Source organism: Bacillus rossius, chromosome 3 (assembly GCF_032445375.1).
Source record: "Bacillus rossius redtenbacheri isolate Brsri chromosome 3, Brsri_v3, whole genome shotgun sequence".
Classification (NCBI taxonomy): Eukaryota; Metazoa; Arthropoda; class Insecta; order Phasmatodea; family Bacillidae; genus Bacillus; species Bacillus rossius.
Window position 1 is genome coordinate 121,569,604 of NC_086332.1, and position 25,133 is coordinate 121,594,736.

At 37.3% G+C, this 25,133-nt stretch overlaps 1 protein-coding gene across 2 annotated transcripts in view; it reads left to right on the plus strand.

The window, feature by feature from the left end:
- LOC134531211 (dynein axonemal heavy chain 2) overlaps positions 1–25,133 on the plus strand; it is an 864,487-nt gene that overhangs the window by 146,649 nt on the left and 692,705 nt on the right. Inside the window, exons 15-18 of one of the 2 annotated variants that reach the window (XM_063366870.1) lie at positions 4,461–4,603; positions 7,113–7,258; positions 9,245–9,338; positions 21,538–21,708. In XM_063366870.1, the coding sequence (XP_063222940.1) occupies positions 4,461–4,603; positions 7,113–7,258; positions 9,245–9,338; positions 21,538–21,708 (554 nt within the window). Of the gene's footprint in view, positions 1–4,460; positions 4,604–7,112; positions 7,259–9,244; positions 9,339–11,572; positions 11,959–21,537; positions 21,709–25,133 lie in introns of those variants that run through there. The other variant, XM_063366871.1, reaches the window with a different exon arrangement.

Below are 25,133 nucleotides of genomic sequence, written 5' to 3' on the forward strand. Positions count from 1 at the left end.
AGTACGAGATGCAGTGGTGACCAACTGCAGTTTACCAATTTTGGTACTCTTTTGAAACATGCAGCAACCTAACCCATATTGCAAAGCATCACACTGTAGTGTGGTTTTTAGGTTAGGATCAAACAATGTTAGCACTGGGGTTGACGACACCTTCCCTTTTAGTTTGTCAAATGCTTGCTGATGAGTTGGCAGCCACTCCCACATAACCCCTGTCTTTAACAATTCACAGAGTGGAGACATTATGTGTGACATTTCAGGTACAAAGCATCGTACATAGTTAAACATACCAATCACTCTCTGGAATTCTTTTTTGCTGGTGGGTGGGGGTAGTTCTGTTAATGTCTTCACTCTGTCAGGATCAACTTTCATCCCTTGAGACGAGAACAAATGGCCAACATATTTGACCTCAGTCAGCCTATACTGAAGTTTTTCCTTACTGAATTTGACATTAAGTGCTCTTGCCCTCTCTAATATCAGGCGGACTGTTTCATCGTGACTGTTCTGTATCTCCCATACAGATCAGATCATCGAAGTGAATGACAGTGTTGGGTATATCTGCAAATTTTTCTTCCACCAATTGCTGAAATGATTCAGGAGCACTCGCTATACCATATGCAATCTGAGATATCTGTACGTTCCATACGGACTTGAAAAGCAACATTTCAAGGAGGATTCCTTATCTAACAGCACTTGATGGAATCCCTCTCTTAAATCAAATGCAGTAAAGAATCTCTTGCCATAATTTTCCCACTGATTTCACCCATGATGAAGGGTCCAGACATAACCTCAGCTTGCCATTTGGTTTCTCTGTTCACTTTCTCGATTACATGTTTCTTTTCTAGTCTGTCTAGCTCCTCTTTCAGCTGTTTATTTATAGCCTCCGGGACCCTTCTAGGGGGCCTACATACAGGTTCTGCCCCTAGCTTGGTATGTATGGTGCACTCCTGTGGGAAGCACCCTAGACCATGAAATATCTCATGGTTCTTAGCTACAAACTTATCCTTAGGCGTTCCTTGGCTAGTCACTGAGTCTACTCTCTGCAGTAAGTTGAGGGCCAAGCAACCTGACAACCCCAATAATGGCATGGCATCCAGATCTACAATCATGAAGTCTGTGTAGGCTTCCTTATCCTTAGTCTTGCATTGAAGATTAACTTTGCCCCATGGCTTGATAATTCCACTCAGAGTTTTCAACTTTATGTTTGTTTTGTGTACTCTAAACTGACTGTTTTCCCTTTTAAAAATTTTAAGAGGCAAGACACTAACCTGGGCACCTGTGTCCAATTTCACCCTGAGATCCTTTTGTTCAATGACTATATTTTCATGCCATTCATTGGGGTACATCATGTTGATGCCTGGGCTTTTCTTACTCATTTTCTTCAGCTTAACACTTAGACATAGGTACTTGAATACTATCACAATACAGAGAGTCATCTGAGCTATAATCTTTACAACCTTCCACGATCCCCACTTTCTTCACCTTGCACGCCTTCGCGAAGTTGTAGCATTGCAGAACCCTGCCCTCCAAAATAAACAATTTTCTTTAAACTATTTTTATGCATGTAAATATTTCTTAAAAAAAAATCTTTCTAATAATATTTTACCGTTTTTTATATATTTTAGGGTTGATATTTTTTGCTTGCTATGTGTTTTAAGAAGGTATTTTGTATTTTATTAGACATTTTTAATCATCAGTATTTTTTATGTAATTATTCACAAATGAGCCGCTGTATTAGATTTTTGCCTGTTTAGGCCTACTTTTTCAGGTTATTTCTAAATGATTTAAATTTTGTAAAGTAATTTGTATTATAATTGCTGTTTGTAGTGTTCATTAACGTGTGGAATGATTCTAGAACATGGGACTGTGTCTGGTGTGATGGATAGAAAGAGAGGCATGAGAGGCCTGTAAGTGGGAGTGAGAAAGAAACAGTGCTTCCCCGCCAACCGAGATAAAGACGGTAATTCCCCCCCTGTATGGGAACTGAGTGATAACTGCTGTCTCACGGTGTGGGAGAGAGAACGAAAATGGGAGTTCCCGATTTTGATGTAAAATTGAAAAGAGACAGATCAAGGGAAGCCCCGAGTTCTGTATGTACAAGGTTTTTTCATGTATTGTAACTTGTTCTGTGATTGGCTTGTATCTGTAAGTGTGAATGAAGAGTGCGTGTGATTGGTCGGTGAGGTCATGTGACGTCTACTCCCTGCGTGGAGGAGACGTGTCATGAGTTCATCAGTAGTCGTCGGGCGATCGCTGCCAGGCGAGGCCGCGTTTCGGCGGCTCGCGGTTTTTCGTTGGATGCGGCCGTGTTTGAGGCCGCACATATTTTAGATATTCCAGCAAAAGACTTAATCGACGTTATTATTTTTTATTATTAATTTCTCATCACGCGAGCTGTGAGCATTCTCGACAGGCGAAGGTAAGAATGAAACGAGTGAATGAAACATTGAAAGTGTTTGGGGTCGTCTGTGCATTCTAAATGGAAGGAATAAAACAAAAACTACTATCGACGTTTTAAATCTTTTTATTTTTGTAAGTAACGAACCGTTACAAAGTGATTATATTTCCCGCACTTGGCACTTTTTTTTCCATATGCTGGGCAGGCTCTAACCATGTGCCAGCATGCACCTACTACACTTAAATTCTTTTAGGTCCCCCAATTTATTATATTTCCGCTGCTCAGATTTCCCGCCGTTTGTAGGGTTTTGTAAACCGCATCAACACACGCCTGTTCACTCAGTGAGCCCCCACTTTTGCTATGTATATGCTGAACCTGCTGCTTGCTTTGTTCGCATGCTTGGCAGTGACTCGTTGCCTTTTCAAGAGTCAGATTTCCCATTCGGAGCAGCGCTTCCTGCACCGCCTTATCACGTACACCATGGACTATGCGGTCACGTAGCATCTTGTTTTCTATGCTGTCTTCTTGGTCCTCGGACGCTGGATCCCCGTCATAGTTACAATTCCGGATCAGTTGTCTGAGAGACGTGTAGAAATGGTCGAAGCTCTCCCCATCCTCTTGACTTCTCTGATTGAACACAAATCGTTCAAAAACCTCGTTAACCCATGGGTTTACGTATTTTTCAATCACTGCTTTGACCTTACCGTAGTCAGTACTATCTGCATCAGACATAGGAACCGTTGATATGATTCGAGCAGACTCACTTCCCATCATATTTCGTAGCTGAGAAATTTTCACTTTGTCATGTGACTGGTCGTGTCCTGTGCTGATTAAATAATCTTCAAACTGCGTCTCCCAAAGTTTCCACTCCACATATGCCGTCGGTCCTTGAAGATCCAGGTCCGGCGGTAGTTTTACATTCCCGCCCGTCGCCATAGCTGGTTTGTCCTGACGGTGTGGTCTGAGTGTTAGGCAAATGCACGAAGTAATCCATGCGCTGATACTCCACACGACTGCGCCATGTTACAGGTACTGAATGAATATAGTACACGACTGACACTCATTTATTACTCTTGTGCTACAGGTAACATCACATCTCTAAGTAACACCGCATCTCTACAGCTCGGCCATGACACATACACTGTCGCTTCTCTTTACCTGTGGTACCAACCCCTGCATAAGCAGTAGTGCCAACTACTGCAACACCTGCTTATATCTCATTACATGTTGAGAGTAGGCTTTCCTTAAGCCTTGTGAGATCATTCTCCTAGAATCTCGATGAGGTGGATGTTTTAATGAGAGTTATGGTTCATGGTCATAGTGTTAAATTTAAGACGTTAACTAAAATGGTAATGATATTCATTTAGCCTTCATATATTTCTGTCAAATATTTATTTGTTCTTTCAGCCTTACTATTCATTGTGCATTAGTGTATGGTGTGACAACTGGATGTATTTAACTGGCATGCTGTAACAATATTATAAAAATAATTCTGCTAAGTAGGTACTCTTTAAACTAAAAGTGCTTCCATTTACAAACAAGAACTAGTTTTTTTTGCAGACTGCTACATGAGATTGCAACTCTGCTTTTGACAATATTGGTTATGTTGATACCAAAACTTGTAGGTGATTTTAGATGCGATGGTAAACAGCTTGACCACCAGTGTAGGAAATTAGCAAATTTATAATTAAAATCGTGACAATCCGTTATAGCAGATTCAAACTCAACTCAACTCTTTTGTTGTAAAAACAACAAAATTGAACCTTTTAGGAAGTTTTTTTCTGGTTAATAAGCTTAAATTTTCAAGTTCCGTGAATACAATAATTAATAGAGTTTTACTTTTATGTTTTGGTAATGTCCTTTGATAACTCCACTGTCCCCAACCCCCCCAAGACATTCTTAATCAAATAGACCATCCATTTTTAAATTTTATTCTGTAACTATATTATTTATTATGTGATTATGTGATACTCACTTTTTTAGTACATTATTTTACATAAGCTGTAATATTTATTTGATTGGGAAGTAGGTTCTCGTTAAAACCTCTGTACTCTGGTGTTGGTAGCCCTATCAGATGAGGAGCGAGTGCTGTTCAAACAAATGATAATCGCCTGCGACCAGAAGATAAAACCTGGACTGTCACAGTTGAAATGGAGTTCAGAAGTTTCAGAAGCTTTTATTGATGACTGTCGTCGCTACACGTCAGAGGTAAAACAATAAGAATTAAGTCATATTGTTAATATTGTAAGTTTTATAGCTTAGGACTCTTTAATAAGGGAGCCATTTTTTGCTCTGGTGATGTCCAGATGGTATTTAATCTCCTGCCACATTGTAACATTGCAAGAACCTGCCCTCCCCAACTTTTACGAGTATATGTTAAAAGAATATATATTATTTCTTTTTTATTCAGAGGTATCAGATGATTATATAGTTCAAGGTTATAGTGACCCTAGTTTTGTATACTTGTATTTTAATATTCTTGTATTTAATTTTGATATTTAATCATTTTTTGTGGAAAAGCCTTTTAGTTATATTTTTACTGGTTGTCACTTAGTTTGCAGAGCAATTGTTTGTGTATATGCTTTGTCCAGTATTTTATTGGCATTCAATAGTGTTTTTATGCCTATATTTTTTTTTGTAATTATTTAGGAGTGTTTTTACATTTTTAGAACATTTGGTATTGTTTGAGTGAAAGAAAGGACAAAAGACAGGTTTGAGACATGCTGGCGCCGAATTTTCGGACCTTTTTTCAGTACTGAGACTTTCTGGTAGTTTCTGTATATATTCTTATGATGGGAAATTTAACAGGTGTCCTTTCCCAGGAGAGACAGTATTGTTATCATGTCGGTACACTGGCCAATCAGAAAATAATTGTTTTTTTTTTCTAGCTGTAAATTTGGGTAAAGCCTCATTGTGAGGGTTCAGAAACTTGTGTAATGCTATGTTTTTGTGAGTGCTGTGCTGTGATTAGTTGACGAGGTCGTTCACCTGCCTCTTCCGTCAGGTGGTACGCAGTTGCACATAGCCTTGCTAGCCAGCATTCAGTGCGTGCGGTCAGTGGCTCACGAAAGATGTGTTGAAATAGTCATGGTCTGAGCCCAGCCAACATGTAACCTTCTTTTGGGACTGTATTTTGACATTTATGGGCCACCGGCGTTGGCGTTGCGGGCTCATGGCGTAGCCTTGGTGTGCCTCTGCTGTCGCTCCGAGAAAAAGTTTTTGTTCTCTGCAATACTGCGATTGAATGTAAATGTGGGACTCAAGTTTTTCCTTATTCTAATTACTAAAAATAAGTTTCTGGCGCCTAGCGATGGACCAATCGTATTTAATATTGTGTGAAGAATCATCTCGGAATGTATGCATTTAAAAGTTTGGAAATCTTTGTTTGAGAAGAATAAAAAGCAAATAGTTTTAAAGAGATTCTTTTGTTTTCAATCGGCAATATAACCTTTAAATCGACAAACTATTAATAATTCATAATATCTTTATTATTCTGTGCCCAAATGCACTTCTATAGTTGGTTCAAGCATTTTCTTTCTAACTTGTTTTTACTTATGGAATGCCTTGTTGGGCCAGTTTGAAATGTAACATCATCTTCTGGATTGTGTCCACAGATACAGTTACAATTGCTGCAGCGACACTCTCATTAAGGTGCTGGATGTTTGTTTTTTCTTAGTATAACCAATTTTTTTAACGTATCTCTATAGGAAAGAGTAAAGATCTTGTGTGAACTGTGTGTGAGCGGGAGGCTTATAATACTGCATGCTGGGGTAGCAGGACCACCCTGTTGACTTAGCTGTGATGCGAGTATGTGAACCATTTCACAGAAGGCTCAGTTTGTGTTGTGGTGTGCCGAACTGAAGTTGGGTGTCTCAGTGCAACAGAAGTGGTGATGTTTGCATTTATGAGAAAACCCTCCAAAATGACAAAGCTTAAATGGGGCAGAGAAGCAATATCTCTAAGTACAGAAGAATTCATATTTATGGAACATTTTATTTTTTTTACAGATGTATTCATTTAAAAAATTCAAAAAAGAATAATTTTTATGTCAACCTTTTCAATTTGGTCTTATGAAATAAAAAATTCCTTGTTTTAATTATCCAATTTTTATTCATTTAATACCACCCTAAAATTGTTTAATCTCAACCATGTTTTCTTACATTCTCTCATAATTTTCTAACCCTACTAAAACATTTTTTTAAATCTGAATAGCAGTGAGGAAGTTTTTATTTTATTTTTTTAAATTTGAAAAGTTATGGGTGTTTGTTTAGAAATCTGGAAATGTACAAAGTTTTTAACAGTTTCAAGTTTGGAAATTTTTTATTATTTGAACTGATGTAGGTTAACTTTTTAAAATGATTCTGAAGATTGAAAACAAGATTTTATAATGGAAATTATAGTATTCTTTCAAGTATATCTTAAATTTTATATCTTAAGTTTTAACATTTTTTTTATATGGTAAGGTAAGGGACAGTGGGAAAAACAAAAATTGTGAAATATCTCCTGAATAAAGGATTCTTCAAAAAAAGTTTTTAACACACTTTTTGTTGCTTTTAAACTGTAAAATTGATTCAGTAAGTTCGGCCATAAGGAACTGAGACATTCTGTATAGAGTTGAATTGATAAAATGTAGTAAAGGTACCATGAAAGTACTATAAATTGCAGTTCTTGAAGTCAACAAATGTTTAAGAATCTGAATCTGTTGTTTCAACTGCAGCTGCAGTCGTTTGTGGATGAGTACAAGAGGGCAAACATGCAGATTGTGAGTCTGTGTGAGCAGATAGGCACCACCCTGCTGGTGGAGATCCCACCTAAAGTCGTGTTGAGGCTGGAGGAGCTACAGTTCTACTTGGATGTTAGAAGGTGAGCAATGTTTAAACATAACTAATGAATTGGAACTGTTACGGAGTCATCTGCCACAGTCTGTTGATACATGGGACACATATCAATTATCAAGGGGTTCCAGGTTCGATACCTGGCAGGGTGATGTGAGCCCATGGGTTTTCTCAGTGTACTCACATTTCCCCTGCCAATTTATTCCATCAATCCTGCATTCTCTTCTCATCATGTCTCATTGTTTCTAATGACCCTGATATAATTTTTTTCATGTGCATGAATTAATTCATTGCTAATTGATCACTTGTGGAAGCTCTTCCTAGTTTCTGACGTAAATATTGTCCTGTTGTAGATCCTTCCAATCGCCTGTCCAGACTCATCAGTAGTGGACTATTCATAGTCAGGCTGACTCCTCTGTCTTATTGCTTGCTTTTCCTGCCGGAATGACTGTACCAAGCCACATGACCCTCCATCTCCGAGAGCCTGCAAACTGCAGCCTGCCTCTGATTCATCTAGGTGCTATTTTCTGTTTCTTGACTGTTCATTTCTGGATGGTCACCGCCATCTGTGTGTAGATTTGTTACTGCTTCATTCCCTCTAGTACTCTTGATCAGCCGGTACTGTTGGGGCAGCCATTGGAGCAAGATTCACATGTTGTATTCTTGAATACAATAAGTAGTCATGGACTGAATTTGCCTTGACTCGTCTTCTTTCAGCTCCCACCTTCTGTTTTTGTCTGTCTTTTTAGACACCTTAAATTTGTGGAATGGGTCAGAGAACATGTTAAAACTTGAACTTTTTTAATGTAAGGAAGTGTTTAGCAGGGGGTTTGTTTTATGAAAATTTAAATATAATTTTTTGTTAGGTTAATAAATAATGTAAAATAATTAAGTCTTCTTCATATATTAGATCTGACAGTGGTAAGTTTAGCACCAGTATATGGAAAATATACACTTGTTTAGTCACTATGCCATTATACCACTAATGACACAAAATAGTTTGTTACTTGTAATTTAACATTTAAATAAATTTAATAATATATGTTTCAAAGAATTTTTTATTTAGACACTCTCATAATGCAAGGTTTCATGCATAAATTCATCTGCATCACAACTCAGCATAGCAACAGTAGCTTGCAATACCAAACGTCTCTCTCATATCGCATGTGGCTAAAAACTTAAATAAATTTTATAATAGATATTTACTTTTTGACTTCATGCCATTTTACCCAGAAGCCTAAATGGCAATGTTTTACCACGTTCCTCAGTAAACATAAATACAGGTAGTTTATATAGTAGCTTGGCATGTGTGCCAAATTAATATCCTGATTAGAATTTATTGCCTTTTTTCATACAATTTTTACTATTGCTTTAATAATCGGCCAACAAGTAATCGAGGAGTAATGATTACCATGTCAATGGTGGCATTATGTTGCTTCATTACAGCTATCAGCCATACACAGACCTAATTACTGACTCTTTTATTGTTTAAGGAAGTGATGTTTAGAATTGATAAAGGATGTGTGAAGACCAATGCCTCATTACTTAAATCAACTGTTTGTATTGTCAAGATTTCTTCTGGATTTTCACTCTGGACTGCTAAAGTAAATTTCTGTATTGACCATCTAGCTGTGAAAACTATTTTTAAACCAGAATCTTGACTCATAGTCATATTCTTTTCAACTGTAATTTGTATGGCTCTGTCAGAAACTAAGTAAGCATGTGTGCAAGATAGCTCCTAGCAAGTGTGTCTTACCTCTGTCTTTACACTTTTCTGCTCATGGGTCATTACTAATGATTGTGATACTGCAGATACTCAAAAATGACATTTTTCACTATTAAAAGTCATCTTTATGTATTTAATAACTGTAAATTTTAACATACATTATCAGATTTTAGTACTCTATTCCCATTGTCAAGCACCATAGCACATTTTGCTTTCACTTAAATTGTGTTTTGAATGTTTTGTCTAATGCAAAATTCAGTACATGAAAATTATTTTTTTATTTTTCAGAATCACGGCAATGAAGATCATCTTCAAGAATCATAGAGAAATTCTGGATTGTTTATTAGTTGTTTATAAAGGATTCGATGAACACATTACAGCTGTAAGTTGGTTTTCTGTCATGCTGTATTGATTAAAGAACTACCTTAGTTTGGCTTTTATTATTTATTTATGTTGGTTACATGGCCACCAACAGTAAGGGATCATATAAGGTGGCATGACATACACACAGATAGGAAGGACAGTGGAAGCACTGCAGGCAGGCAAATACCGCTCACAGGTAGGCACTAGGCAGGCACCACGTGCAGGAATAGACCTGCAACAGATAGGTGTAATATCTTTTATGTTTGTGATGGGACACTCATTACTATTACCTATTAGTAATGTACCTATTATTAGGATTCACTGCTTGGAGAATATTTAAAACAACACACTTCAACCCGACACATCGTTATTGGCTATTGCTACCACACTTGTAACCTTACAAACTCACATTTATTACATCATTATCAACCTCGTGACTTCAAATTCTTTACAGTTCCCTTTCCAACCATATCTATAGATCCTTTATGTTTGATAATCCATTGAGGGTTCAGGTCTGGTACAAACTCTCGCTTTGTGTAACAAGAGCTGTCACAGGTGGAATCATGAATGCCTCACTCGAAGCTGCTTCTAATTTCTGTTTTTCATTCTTAGCCTTAATCCGAGCATCTAAAAGCACCTGACTTTGATGGTTCCACTCATTAAATTCATCCTGACTACTCTGTATTGACTGAGTCTCTGCTGCCTGTGAGGGTCCTACTTTTGTCCTAAATATTGGCCCACTGTATCGTCTGTGCACTCTAACTTCCTCTGTTACTATCCTGTAAGACCTTGGTCTTTGAGGTGCTAAGCCGATAGCCTGCCCTGACCTACCACAATCCCTTCCCTGTGTTTTGTAAATAACATTTTCCCCAGCTTTAAAAGGTTTTAAGTTCTTTTTTCCCCTGTTATAGTAGAACTGCTGTTGATCTCTCCTACCAACTAACCTAGTCCTGTCTCTATACTGTTCTTTCTCATTACTATGTCTGTGAAATGTTAACATGCTCCTTGACTTTCTTCCAAACATTTCAGCTGGTAATTTCCAGTTATGCTCTAATGGTGTCAAATGAAAAAATGCCTTTTTCTGCTCCTTGTACTCTAGCATCCATTCACTGGCACTTTTTGACATATCTTTTGGTGTTTATTCTCATGTTGCCTTTGATAATACGTTTATATACTTCTACCATTTGATTATTTTTAGGCATGATGTTAAAGCATGATCTCCAGCTGAATAAAATGAAAGAATAAAACAACACTCCAATCATACATAAATGACTCTTATAAAGTATATTTAACAAGTCTATAAGTCCTTTTGACATTTCAATTTACAGTGTTCACATACCAACCAAAAATAAATTAGACTTACAAAGCTAACCTTGTATGTCTAGACATCTTTTTTTAAATTTTATATCACGCTATTCACATAAGAATGAATGACAGTTATAAAGTTATTTGCACAAATCAATAACTCTTTTCTACACGAATAAATAAATTGTAAATACTTTAAATACTACAGTGAAACCTCTTTAATACAAACCTGAAGGGACCTAAAATTTTGCAGTTTGTATTAACGAGGTTTGTATTAAGAGGTGCATATGCTCACATTAATAATAATCAACAAAATCAAGTATTGATTTTTTACTCGAAAGTTAGTCAAACAGAGAATTAAAGAGGCTTGAAAAATTCATTTATTTTTTTCTGCACTTTTTTAGTTGCATAAGTGTCCTTTACTGCACTGCAAAGTTTGTCGAAGGAAGACAAGACATCAGTGTCTACATCACTAGCAGCCAGAACATTTTCCAAGACAATTAATGCTGAAGTGGACTTCACTCTAAGAATTTTTAAAAAATATTTCAACCTCAAAATTAGTGTCAGAAATATATCAGTTACTTGTCATTAAAGTTAAATCAGTTGAAAAATAAATGAAAATGGAAGTATTTTACTTAATTCAATTTACACTTTACATGGAAATTAAAGTCTTTTTCAATATCCTGAAGTCTGATATATGTTTACTCATGTCATAAAATGTAGAGCTGTACTGAAGAAGCCGATTTTGCCAATATTTAGTTGATTCGGCATTTCTGCCGACTTCCGATACACTTGTTAATTTTCGGCCGATATTACTAAAAAACGAGAGAGACTGCCATAACCTAAAAATCCACGATTACCCTTTTCGCTTTTCGTAGTAGTACTGCATTTTTTCAGATCGCTTTATTTCTTCGCAACATGTGCCAAACGTACATATAAAAATTTAACATCCTATTTTTCAATAATGTTCTTTATTTTTAATATGTCATAAATAAATACATTACCGTCACGGTAAATATACATCTCGGTTGTTACGGTAACTGTAGTACAAATGTGGTAGCTATCGTGCTTCTGTAGTAATTATGGTATCGACAAAGAATCTTTAGTTCTTTTTATGGTAATTATCTTAGGATAACAATTGGGTTTGTACTATAGTTATGGTACATCATCCAATTTCTTCGTAAGTTGTTGTTCATTTGTCTTTTCTTCATGTGTATTTACGTGCTCCATTACTTGGCTGCAGATTTAAGTTGATTTTTACTACTGAATACTATCGTTACTGTTTTTATGATGGTTTCTTTCTAAGAAATGGTTATTTCTGCAAAATCTCTATGGTTAAAAGATAATCTATTATAATTTATAGTGACGGGACCACATATTTTGTACGATCAATGCGGACAAAACGATAATTCGAACATCGGTACAAGCGGACTTTTTTAACCTTAGTTGTATGGCAATTTTGCCGGGACCGTAGAAAGTATACGATAAACACGGACAATCGATACATGCGATTTCGATAGATAGAGGTTTGACTGTAGACCATTTACTGTACAAATTATTTGCCGTTAACAGCATTATGGTGAAGCTGCGTGCACGTGATTAAAGTGTGCGATTCTTGTTCTAAAATTTCATTCGGTTTATCCGATAATAAAACAATAGTACACTACGTGAGCGGACGTGAGGTTACTTCGTAATACATAATAACGAATATTTCGTATTAACCGTATTGATTGACATTAAATATGCTATCCCAGTCTGAAGGGGAATTAAAAGTGTTCGAATAAACGCGAACTTTGAAATAACCGGTATTTTATTAACAAGGTTTCACTGTATACAGAATTATAGTAGTGTTAGTCGTTAGCCATTACGAAAACTGAGGAGTAGACAAATACAAGCAGCGTTAGCATCACTGCTGCATTTCTACCTCTCTTCTGCCGTCTCCCCTTTCAGCAGTTACAACTAGCATGTAGCATGCTATGCTAAATTCCTAGCCCCCTCTTACAGTCTTCCCATTCGACCGCTAGTGCATGCGTTGGATGGCATGGTCGCTGACACCACTCTCCTCCTTTACCGGTTCCCCCACCACGTACCTAACTAGGTATTCCCCTTATGCAATCAGAATTTTTGTAACTCTCGAAAATTGTAGCCCCCTCAGCAAAAAAGTTTCACTTCAAAAGTCATCAAGTGTTTCTAATGTTGGTTTGTGAATCGGGTTGACATAATAAAAATAGCCAGAGTCACATTTTTACATGATTTATTACCGAGCTATCCCGTGAAAGAATACATAGGCACGGCCATCTTGGCTTACAACTAACTAAAAACAAAACAAGTACTACTCTAGTCACAACAAGAGGGTGATACATATTTACACAGCATGTGTTACAATGTAGTATTAAGATTTAATACCCAACACCCTCCCTTAAATCTTAATTTTATCTGCGATACCCTTCCCTCAGGTCAACATTTCATTTATTCTTTCATGAGGCCAGTGCCATCAAGACATTTTTCATGTTTATATTTAGCTAGGGGTTTTGTCAGGAAATCAGAAACATTTTTTTCACTGGGTACATAATTGACACAGATGTTACCATTCTTAACATGTTGCCTGATAAAATGATGCTTTATGTCAATGTTTTTCGACCTCTGGTTTACAATATTATTTTTTTTTAATTTCAATAGCTGCCGTGTTGTCACATAGAACTTGAATGGGGCCTTTCACAACACTCGGATCTATTTCTGTTATTAGGGCCTTCAGCCATAAGGCTTCTTGGATGGACAACGACACACTCATGTACTCTGCTTCACAGGTTGATAAGGCTACAGTTTTCTGTTTCTTGCTGCACCAGGAAATAACAGAGTTCTGAAGTTTGAAACAGTAACCTGAAAATGAGTACCTACTGTTCAGTTTATTTCCCCAATCAGCATCACAATACCCTACCAGATCACTTTTACCCTTTCCATCATATTCCAATCTGTAGTCCAGTGTCCCCTTAATATATCTTAGGAGTCTCTTGACTGCAGTCCAGTGAACCTCTGTGTAAGAGTCATTAAACCTACTCAACAGACTTACCGCATAGGTTATGTCTGGGCGGGAAATCTGTGACAGGTACAAGATACTCCCTATCGCTTCCTGGTAGGGAATCCTTTTTAACTTCTCTTCATCTTCTGCTTTTCTCTGTTCTGTAAGGTCCAAACCCGGGTCCAATGGTGTGCCTGCTGGTTTCGAGTGTTCCATGTTGAATCTCTCCAGGATGTCTTGAGTATAGCTCTTCTGTGCAATCCATAGTTTTCCATTTTCTTCATCTCTTGATATCTCCATTCCCAAGCATTTCTTTACCTTTCCCAGGTCTTTCATGTCGAAGCTTTTCCTTAGCTGTCCTTTAAGTTGTTCAGCTAATTTGTGGTCATTATAAAATATTAGGAGATCATCCACATAAACTGCGACAATCAGGGTGGTTCCATTTTTCTCTGTCTTGTAAATGCATGGATCTGCTTTGGATTGCACTAAGTTTGATTGTACTAAGACCTCATGCAGCTTTTGGTTCTAGCAGCGGCCACTTTGTTTTAAACCATAGATGGATTTTTTTAACTTCCATACCTTTCCTTCTTGGCCTTTATGCACCACTTCAGCGGGAGGTAGTACATAACAGTCCCTGTCGATTTCTCCGTACAGGTAGGCTGTGACGACATCCATGTGGTCTATGGATAGTCCCATCTTTGCGGCAAAAGCGAAAAGATACCTGGTTGAGGTATATTTTGCCACCGGGGAGAAAGTCTCGTCATAATCTCTCCCAAAGGTCTGTGCACATCCCTTCACTACGAGTCTTGCTTTGAACACCTTTTTATTATCTTGTTCCTTTACTTTCAACACCCATTTCGTCTTTAATAATAATTTTTCGCCTGTAGGCGGGTCGACCAGTTTAAAGGAATCATTTTTCTTTAGGGAGTCCATTTCATTTTTCATGGCTCTTTCCCAGTCTGTTTTGTGTGGCCCATTCATTGCTTCTATCAGTGCTGTCTCATGGGTGTCATTGCAGTTTGTGAGGTAGGTTTCATGATCCGGAAGTATTTTTGGTTTTTGTTTTCGTTGGGATTTTCGCAACACAGGTTCACTTTGCTCTGTGACAGTCTTTTCATTTTACACTTCTTTCTTGCAGATTTTTGAAGCCATGGAAGGGCTCATCTTCCAATATACTATCTGTTTCCTCTGCGTCTGTACTCTCCTCTGTGAACACAACAAGATTTTGTTCGATTTCTTTTTCTTTGGTTTCCCATTCTAGAACTACCATACCTTTCTTGTCTTCAAAAAACTTCACATCTCTTGAGATTATCACTCTTTTTGGATTTGTAGGATTGATTAACCTGTAGGCCCTTGACTCTTCACTGTACCCAACAAAGATACATTCTTCACTTTTTGAGTCCAACTTGGTTCTGTTTTGCTTTGGGATGAGCTTCATTGCCTTGCAGCCAAATGTCTTCAGGTGTGATATGTTTGTTTGTCTACCAGTCCATACCACTTCCGGTGTCTTCCCTTTTACTGCTTTTGTTGGACTTCTTTTCTTAAAGTAGGTTGCGGTGTTGACTGCTTCGCCCCAATATTTTCTGTCCAGGCCAGTGTCTTCTGACATGGTTCTCGCTTTTTCTATCAGGGTGCGGTTCACTCGTTCACTGACTCCATTTTGCTCAGGTGAGAAGGGTGTTGTCCTTTCATGAATTATGCCACAGTCCTTCAAAAAACGATCAAGGTTTTTGTTTACATACTCTCCTCCGTTATCTGTCCTCAATGCTTTAATTTTTGCCCCCGTTTGTGTCTCCACCAGATTTTTGAAGTCTTTCAATTTTTCCAAAACTTCAGTTTTGTTTCTAAGCAGGTAAGTGAAGGTCTTTCGACTGAGATCATCAGTGAATGTTAGCACATAAAGGGCACCACCCCATGTGGGCGTGCTCATTTGTCCGCGAACGTCCGAATGTACTAATTGGAGTACCCCTTTGGATTTAATCCCTGCGTGTTTGCTATAGGAATTTCTACACTGTTTTCCCTTTACACAAGCTATACAGTCACTGTCTATGTCATCGCTGAACTCCATCCCAGTTGACATGCTCCTTAGTTTGTTCATGGATTTTCTGTTCAAATGCCCTAACCTTCTGTGCCACAAATTTCTTGGCAGACCTACTGTTGGATTTTTTCCATTTACATCATGAGCACTTAAGGCATCACTTTGGCTGCAAGTGCTCCTGATGTAAGAGTTGCACTTCACTTTGTAAATACCTCCTTCATTTTTAGCAGTTATAACTACATTTCCCTTTATTTGGCATTCATCATACACCTTGCAAACCTCACTATCAAAAAACACCTTCAGTCCCTTGTTGGTCATCTTGCTGACAGAAAACAGGTTTGATGATAACTCAGGTACATAGAGAACATCAGATATGTTGACTTCACTCTTGAGTTTGACCAACCCTGCACCTTCAGACATTATTTTATTATTGTTTGCTACAACTATTTCTTGTGTGTTTTCCTTAATGTCTTTTATCCAGTGCTTGTTCATTGTCATGTGGGATGTAGCTCCCGAATCCACTATCCAGTCTCCGGTGCCAGTGGTCACTGATGATAAGGCTGCGATTAGGGTGGTAGGCCCGGATTCTGTCGCATTTGCCCTTCTAAAGTGGGAGTTCTTCTTCATACGGCATTCATTTGATTCATGCCCTTTTTTGTGGCAGTTGAAACAAATAATGTGGCTTTTGCATGCGTCTGCTCTGTGACCCGCTTGTTGCACTTATAACACGTGATAGTTGCATAATCATCTTTCCTACCTTTTGATGTCAATGCTGATTCCTCAGGGCGGTGTGGTTTCGCCACTTTCTGGATGAGTGTTGATCTTATATAGTCTGAAGTAGTTTTTACTCCTGTGCTCTCCATTGCCATTATCATTGGTTCGTAATCTTCCGTTAAACCACTCAGCATTATGACTCCTAGAAATTCATCATCGATCTCGGAATGTATTGCTTCTATAGCCCGTCCCACTCTTAGATTGCAGTACACAGCTTATGGCGCGCGCTGTTGCCAAATCTCTAACACATTACGAATTTCAGGAGATGCCTGTCTTTGTAATTTGGATAGAACAAGAAGCATTTTAAGAAATCATATCGTAATTTATAATATTTGATACTATTACACATATAAATTTGTAATAATGTAAATTTCAAATAAAAACTACCTATTGTAGACGAAATTTTCTTATAGTTTTCTTTTCTGTTCTAAAAATCCCATATATATATATATATATATATATATATATATATATATATATATATATATATATATATATATATATATATATATATATATATATATATATATCACATTTTCATGGGCCCGATAAATGCCGTATTTTTGGACAAGTCATGTCCAAAATGATAAATAAAATACGGTAATGGAAATTCTCGGTCGAGTAAGTTATGGGAAAAATCCGAACAATTGGTTCGAAATGGGGAAGATTTTTTGAAAAACAGAAAAATCGCAACAACTCCCATAATATGAATAATATCGAATCCGTTTTAACGTATGATAACTCGGATTACCTAATGCCGAAAAATGTTTTCTAAATACATTTTTGATACGACCAGCCATAACTGCATGGGTTTGAAAAAAATTTTCACCGGACAAAAAAACGTAACTGCCATAGTAGACACATTATCAAATCTGTTTAAATTGTTTGTAATAATATCATAATTATTTTCCAAAACTTTGTCTAAAACAATGTTTGATAAGATGCTTGGTGAGAAGGATAGAAAAATAATTCAAAATTTTGTACCATGATCGCTATTAAATTCCTTCGTATTTATTTCATACATTTTAAATATTATGTTCAAGAATTGATTATAATATTTTTTGTTGACTAAGGAAGCCATGTATTTGAAATTGCTTGTAGGACAGAACCCTACTTATCTAAACACACGGCCCTGTTTCCTCTTACGACGGCAGCGCGCGCTCTTGTACTGATAAGACACATCTTTAACAGCTATTTCCACGGAAACTGTAGAAGCAATTGAGATGGCGCTGCTTTTAAAAACTAATTCAATTCATTGTGAACATTTTTCTCGCTTTCGTCCCCCATCTATCTTTAATAGAAAAAAATTTTCCGCGGGTCAACTTTTTGATGTGTCAGTTTGTGAGAAAATGCATTTCAATATATTAAAAAAATTATTTAAGTGAAACCTGTACAGTTTTTGTCTTAACATTTGTTCGGTGGCGTCCTAAGGCATTAATTTACTAATAAAAAAAATCTGAATGAAATACACATGTAGGTTTTTTTTTTATGTGAAACATATCGGAATACTTCAAAGCAGTTCGCAGCGAATAAGTTATGTTTTTTAATTTTTTCGGACACTTAAAATATTGTTAAGTATTCAAAATAAGCATTGCCTGATGCGTATTTTGATTCTATACAATATGAAAAAAAGCTTGGTCCAAAAATTAAAATTTTAAATTTCGTTTGATATTTGGCAACAATGCACGAAGAAACAAGGACAGTGCTAACGGCAATCGGCGTGTGTTAGAGAGAGAGAGAATGCGCCCATTTACTTCCATACTGCAATCTAAGAGTGGGATGCTCTATAGCTTATGCGACAGGGACAGAATTTCGTTCAGGTATTCTTCCATACAGCTGAAGTCCTTCAGTTGTATTCTAAATAGTTTTCTAAGTAAGTATAACCTCCTTGTCAGCCCTTTGTCTTTGTAGGTGTCTTCTATTTGGGTCCAAACTTGTTTAGCTGTTTTGCAGCTTTTTACTATTGGATATAGGCTTTCGTCGATCATCAGGCAAATCTTGGATTTTGCCTTTTTATCCTTGGTTGTATCTTCCTCGGCGCCATTTACCCTCGGCCACAAGTCCTCTGCAGTGAGGTACATTTCCATCCCGAACTTCCACGAACTGTAATTTTCAGTTCCTTGCAGTTTTTTGATGCCGGGCAACCAGCTAATTTGGGTTTCTCTTGATTTGTTGCTGGCCATAATTGGTGATTTTAACTTTAACACGGGTTGTATTCGGACGTTTTCACAGATTTCCGCGCTTTCTCATTTGTAAACACGTTGCGTCTGCCACTTTTACACTCCGATAAACTATCGCGCCGAGAAAAATGTGTTTTAAACTCTGACAACCTGCTGGGCCCATAACCTGTTGGTTTGTTACTCGGGTTGGCATATTAAAAATAGCCAGAGTCGGATTTTCACATGATTTATTACCGAGCTATCCCCTGAAAGAATACATACGCACGGCCATCTTGGCTTACAACTAACTAAAAGCAAAACAAGTACTACTCTAGTCACAACAAGAGGGTGATACATATTTACACAGCATGTGTTACAATGTAGTATTAATATTTAATACCCAACATCTAATTGGTCGGAGTTGATATCTAATCAATCCACTTGACTTTCTCATCATCATAAAAAATGCCAAACCTCTGGGGCTGAACATAACCTATATGGCATTCTAGTAAACACAAACCTTCCAAAGACAGTGCTAAAAGTGGTGAGCTTCTGACTTCTTCATTTAGTTTAACTTTCCAAAATCTTTTAAACTCATTTAAGGTTTTGAAAACCTTGGTACTTGCCATTTGTGACATGAACTCATCAAAAGTTGATAGTGGATAATGCTCCCGCATAATCGCTTTATTTTAATTATCGGGATCGAGGCAAATCCTTATGCTGTTATCTGGATTTTTTTTTACAACAACAAACATATTTAAGGGGTTGGTTCAATCATTGGCTTTACGATTCTCAACTTGTCCAACCGATTCAATTCTTCTTCTACGAAGTGAAATGGAAGTTCGTTTATATTGGAAACCTGTTTTTGTGCTTCCTTCTTTAATACAATCCTATATGTATAATCTATTTCTCTGATACCTTCAAATAGATCTTTATTTTCTTTCACTAATCTACTAACCTCAGTACGCGCATAGTTATTGTGCATTCATAGGTGCCGAAACTTTTATTTTAGGGTGGGGGAGGAGAGGGTGACAAATATTTATTCATTTTACAATATTTTAAGCCTGGAACCATATTTTTAACATGTTGGTAAAAGTTAATTCCAACAGATTCAGTTAACAAGAAAAATGTTCAAAGTTTTTGTTATTCTGTGATATACTTTAAAGATTAGGGCATATGGTAATTTTCTGTGGACAAAGAAACAAATTTAGTTAGTGTCTAAAGTAAAAAAAAAAAAACTTTTAATGTAATATTGATTATATAAAAAATTAGAAAAATTATAAACTAGGAAATGCTTATTTAAGTTTTTGCTTTTCTACGTGTATAATACAATTTACTTTTAATACACAAAAAAGTCCATACTTTATCAGATTTAACAGCATTAGATGTACTTCCCACCCATTTACTACACTTTTTATTTGTCATGATGGGTTTTCTGCAACTCAACATCTAGGTTTTTGTTTTACACTTAAGAGTGGTCATATTTACTCTTTTGAAGTATGATATTTTTCCTGAGATAAACTATATATATAAATGAATTTTAAATTCATTAAGAATAATTGTTACTTTTTAATAAGAACGTATGAAAATGAATAACTTTGTGCATGAATTTTGCTAAGTTTTATGCACATTCCGTGTGTTTGATTTATTTTGGAAAAAGCCGTAAAAGACCCTTTTTAAAGTGGTTTTCTTCAGAAAACTTATGAATAAAGAAATTATGTTTTATTTTAAGACTTAAACTTCTTATTTTGTTGTTGAAATGGTCTTCAAGTTAACCACTTGCTAAAGTTAGGTGTAATTCTTTATTTATATTTTCTTTTAGCTATAAAATGCATTCATTTACGTGCAAATTCATGATAATTTTTAATGAAATATATGCTTAACTGTTGAAAAATATTCATATTTCAATAAAAAAGGACATTAACTTTTCATTAGGAACTACTGAAACAAACTTCGCAAAGTTCTCTAAACCGTATGTTTCATTCAGTTGCTGTTGACCAGGGTTACGCCCTCTTACGAACCTGATGTGAATTCCCAACAGTCATCCTTCCAAACCTGCTTCCCACATGCTTTAATCTCCCGCCAGCATGTGTATGTTGTGTGTTAAATATGTAAGAGTCAGTGCCATGAATCCATAATTTATTTGAATTACAATTAATATTGTTAATTTTTCATTCAATGCCCCAAGTATGCATGTTCATTTCAGCTGCTAGAAAAATAAGAATCCAGGTATGCTATGCATGTGGTTTTTTAGAATTTACCCCGTTCCATTACGAACTGCTTTTATTCTTATGAACTGTGAGATTGAAATAATTACATAATTAAATGATGTTACTATTGTAAAAGGGTCTCTGATTTTTATAATGATTTTATTGAAGGGTTTATTTTTTTAGCCCGTGGTATGTTTTGTTAACTATATCATGCATATTGTATTTTGGCATTCTTTGTTGCAATGCTGCTGTGCCAAGTGTTTTTGAGCAGAGTTATATTTTTTTTTGGCATATGAGGCTGGGATCCTTCTGTGATGGCGCCTCGGAGAGAGATATAAGAAACTACAGTTTGTGCATAGGTTCCAGGATTTTGTTAGTGTTAGCATTTTTGTCACAACATTGAAGAATTTATGTTAAATTGTGACTATGTCAGTGTTTGGAAGTAGTGTAAAAATTGACACTGGTTGTTTTCTACCCTAATATGTATAGTTTTGATTAGTGAAATATTATGAATGAATTGGAAGTTAGGGAACTTAGGGAAGATTCAAGGAATTCTGTCTGTGAGTTTTGCTGGACACCATGCTAATGCAGTTACTAAACTGCTGGTCATGGCTGTATTAAAATTCCCGTATGTGTATGATTATTTCTGTTAATATATTTGTTTTCTTCCTATGTCCCTCAGTTGTAGTGACTGTTGCTGTGTGTGTTTGCAGATGGGTGTGCACTGGGCCAACTATGTTCGCAAGGTGGATGTTGTTGTGGATGAAGCACTGAAGCTGTGCACAAGGAGTTCTCTGCAGGTTATGCTGGATAAACTGAACCGCGGAGGCTCTGGCGACTCATCCCCATTGCTCGACATCAGTGTTCTCCTGTCTGATAACAAGGTCTGAACACTCCCGGTTCTCTGATTCCCAACTCCCCGGTCTTGGCAATTTAACTGACCCCGAGAACTGTAAATATAATCCCAGTACCACGGAACTCTTTACAGCCTAACATTTCCTGGTGAAAATACAGTAAACAAGAGATTTCTTTTATGCCCTATTTTTTTTTCACTTGGAGATATGAATGATATTTTCAAAAAAAAGTAGAATTGTGTATAAAATAACATAAACTCAAAAATTTTTAAAATCTTATTAAAATAAACTAATATGATTTTGAATTGTCTACTTCATGAACAATAACAAACATCCAGCACCTTAAAGAAAGGGTTGCTGCAGCAATTGCAACTCTTTAGAGTCCCAGCTATTTCTCTACAACCCTGTAATAATTTTAATATGAAGAATCTGGAAAAACTATAAGTTAGTTTGTAAGATCAGATAACTGGTATATTCTGTCCTCAAATATACCTATTTGTAAAATTCCTCTGAATTGAAAATTTACAAATGGGTCAAAAGACTTAAAATTGCAGTAACGTTTACATATCGTGTGTGTTATGGGTGTGGTAGTTGGCACCCATGACAGTTAGAAAGTGCATGATGTAAGATGGTGTCATATTGATGTATTTTGTAACAGGGACTACAACGTCATATAATAAAGATATAACATGGCGCAGTCGACAGGATTTTGTGTTTACCTTAAATGATTATACTAAGTAACAAGACCGGGCCAGTAACCACAGTGAAAGTAGGTGCTAAGTAAAATATTCGTATGTAAACAATGGCCGTGGGTGGCGGAGTTAAGTTGCCACCTGATTTGGACTTACATAGCAAAAATGCATACGCGGACTGGAAGTTTTGGGAGTCAGAATTTGAAGACTACCTTGTGAGTACTGGACAAGACAATGCCCCAGACAAGGTTAAAATTTCACTTTTGCGAAACATCATGGGCAGTGATTCCTCTCGCATTTTGCAAACTGTTGACATGGTGGAAGAGGATAAGAAAAGTTATGTTAAGTGGAAGCAGGCCATAGAAAGGTATGTCCGACCCAGGATCAATGAGGTCTTTGAACGATATGTGTTTGCTCAGAGGTGCCAAGAAGAAGGAGAAAGCTTTGAGCATTTTTTCACTGCCCTACGACATCTCGTGAAGAACTGTAATTATAATAACACCACCGGTGAGAGTGCGGAAAACAAGATGCTGCGGGATCGTATAGTTCATGGTGTACTAGACAAGGCCGTCCAAGAAGCTTTACTACGAGTTGATAACCTCACATTGGAAAAAGCGGCAGCACATTGCAGAGCGTGTGAGCAGAGCAAGCAACAAGCACATCTAATACACAGCAAGAATGGTGATAGTGAGTCTGACACTGTTTTAATTAGTGCGGTTAGTAAAAGCTCAAGTGAACAGCATCAGAGGCCGGTGAAAGATGGGAAACAAAGGGAGAATTTCAGTGCAGGCGATGCCAGTCAGTGCACGGACCCAAAGCATGCCCAGCATATGGAAAGAAATGTGCTAAATGCGGAGTCCTGAATCACTTTGCAAGGTCATGTAGAGTTCGTAAGGTACAAGTTGTGGAGCGAATTGAATTATCCAGCTCGCAAGAGAGTCTTTATTGTGATAGTGTCAGTGTATGTCCTGTTGATATTAGGGGTCGCATAAAAAGCCACAGAGACAGCAGTAGTGCTTCCTACCCCAATGAGTGGCAAGAAAAAGTAAGCATTGAAGGCGTAAAAATGATGGTGAAGCTAGACACCGGCGCACAGGTTAGTGTACTTCCACTTCAGGTTTTTAAAAAAGTGGACAAGCAGTTTAGGGTTGAGCCTACGAACGTGAAATTAAAGACTTTGGATGGTGTTATCACACCTGTGGGTAAAGTAACCTTGAACTGCCAAGCTACGAGAGCTGAAGCTTATATAGACTTTATGGTAGTGGACTTGGATGTTGTGCCATTGCTCGGGTTACCAGGATGCATACAACTGAACTTAGTGCAGCGGGTGCACTCTGTTGACAACAGGACGGCGAAAGACAGTTTTGTGCGACAAAATGAAGATGTGTTTCATGGCCTGGGTTGCTTTCCTCAAGAAGGTAAAATCATTACTAAAGTAGGAGCTGATCCTGTATGTTGCCCTCCTAGACGAGTACCTCAGGCCTTGAGAGGGGCACTCAAAGCTGAACTTGATAGACTAGAGACAAAGGGGGTTATTCAAAAGGTTGATGAGGTTGATGCCAGGGCATGGGTAAGCAACCTAGTTGTCACTGAAAAACCCAATGGTAAGCTTAGAGTGTGCCTTGATCCAACGGACCTAAATAAACAAATCAAACGACATTATCACATGGTTCCCAAACTCAGTGACATCAGTGAGCAGCTGGCAGGGAAAAAATACTTCTCCGTATTTGATCTAAGGGAAGGTTTTCATCAAATTGAATTAGGGGAGGAGGCATCACTGAAATGTTGCTTTTCCAGCCCATTTGGGATCTACCGATATCTGCGACTACCTTATGGAATAGCCAGTGCACCAGAACTTTTTCAACATCTGGTTGAAAGTAATTTTGCAGACATACCTAACACAGTAATATACTTTGATGATCTACTCTGTATGGGAAACACCGAGGTAGAACATGATGAAGCTGTTCAACGAGTGGTGGAAAGGGCTAGGGCTCGAAATATAAAATTTAATGTGGATAAACTTCAGTACAAAGCTATGGAAGTTAAGTACATTGGCCATGTTTTCTCTGCAGCAGGTATGAAAGTAGATCCAGAGAGAGCGAGGACACTAATTAATTTAAGAACACCCTCAAACAAAAAGGAATTGCAACAAATACTGGGGATGTTCAATTACGTTCGTAGTTTCTTACCGCAAATGGCAACACTTACAGCACCCCTATACGAACTACTGAAAGGGGGAGTCGATTGGCAGTGGCTACCCTTACATCAGAAAGTATTTGATGAGCTGAAGCAGAAAGTCGCTGATGCACCTGTCCTTGCATTATTTGACCCAGAGAAAGAAATCACCTTACAGTGTGATGCATCACAGTATGGGCTAGGGTGCTGTTTGTTGCAACAATCCAGTTCTGGTAACCTTCAGCTTGTCACAACTGCTTCAAGAAGCCTATCAGACAGTGAAAAGAACTACTCTCAATCAGAAAAGGAACTTCTAGCCATATACTTTGCAGCAACAAAGTTTCATGACTTTGTTTATGGTCGGACGGTAAATGTTCAAACAGACCACAAGCCATTGGTGGCAGTTATGAACAAAAACATAGGGAAGATAGGTTCCCCTAGACTACAGTGCCTCAGGCTCAAACTCCTTAAGTACTCACTGAAGGTGTACTATGTACCGGGAAAAGATCTGCACTTGGCTGATACAATGTCGAGAATGCCACTCCTGGAGACTGAACATGATCCTGAAATGTTGGAGGTGGTACATTC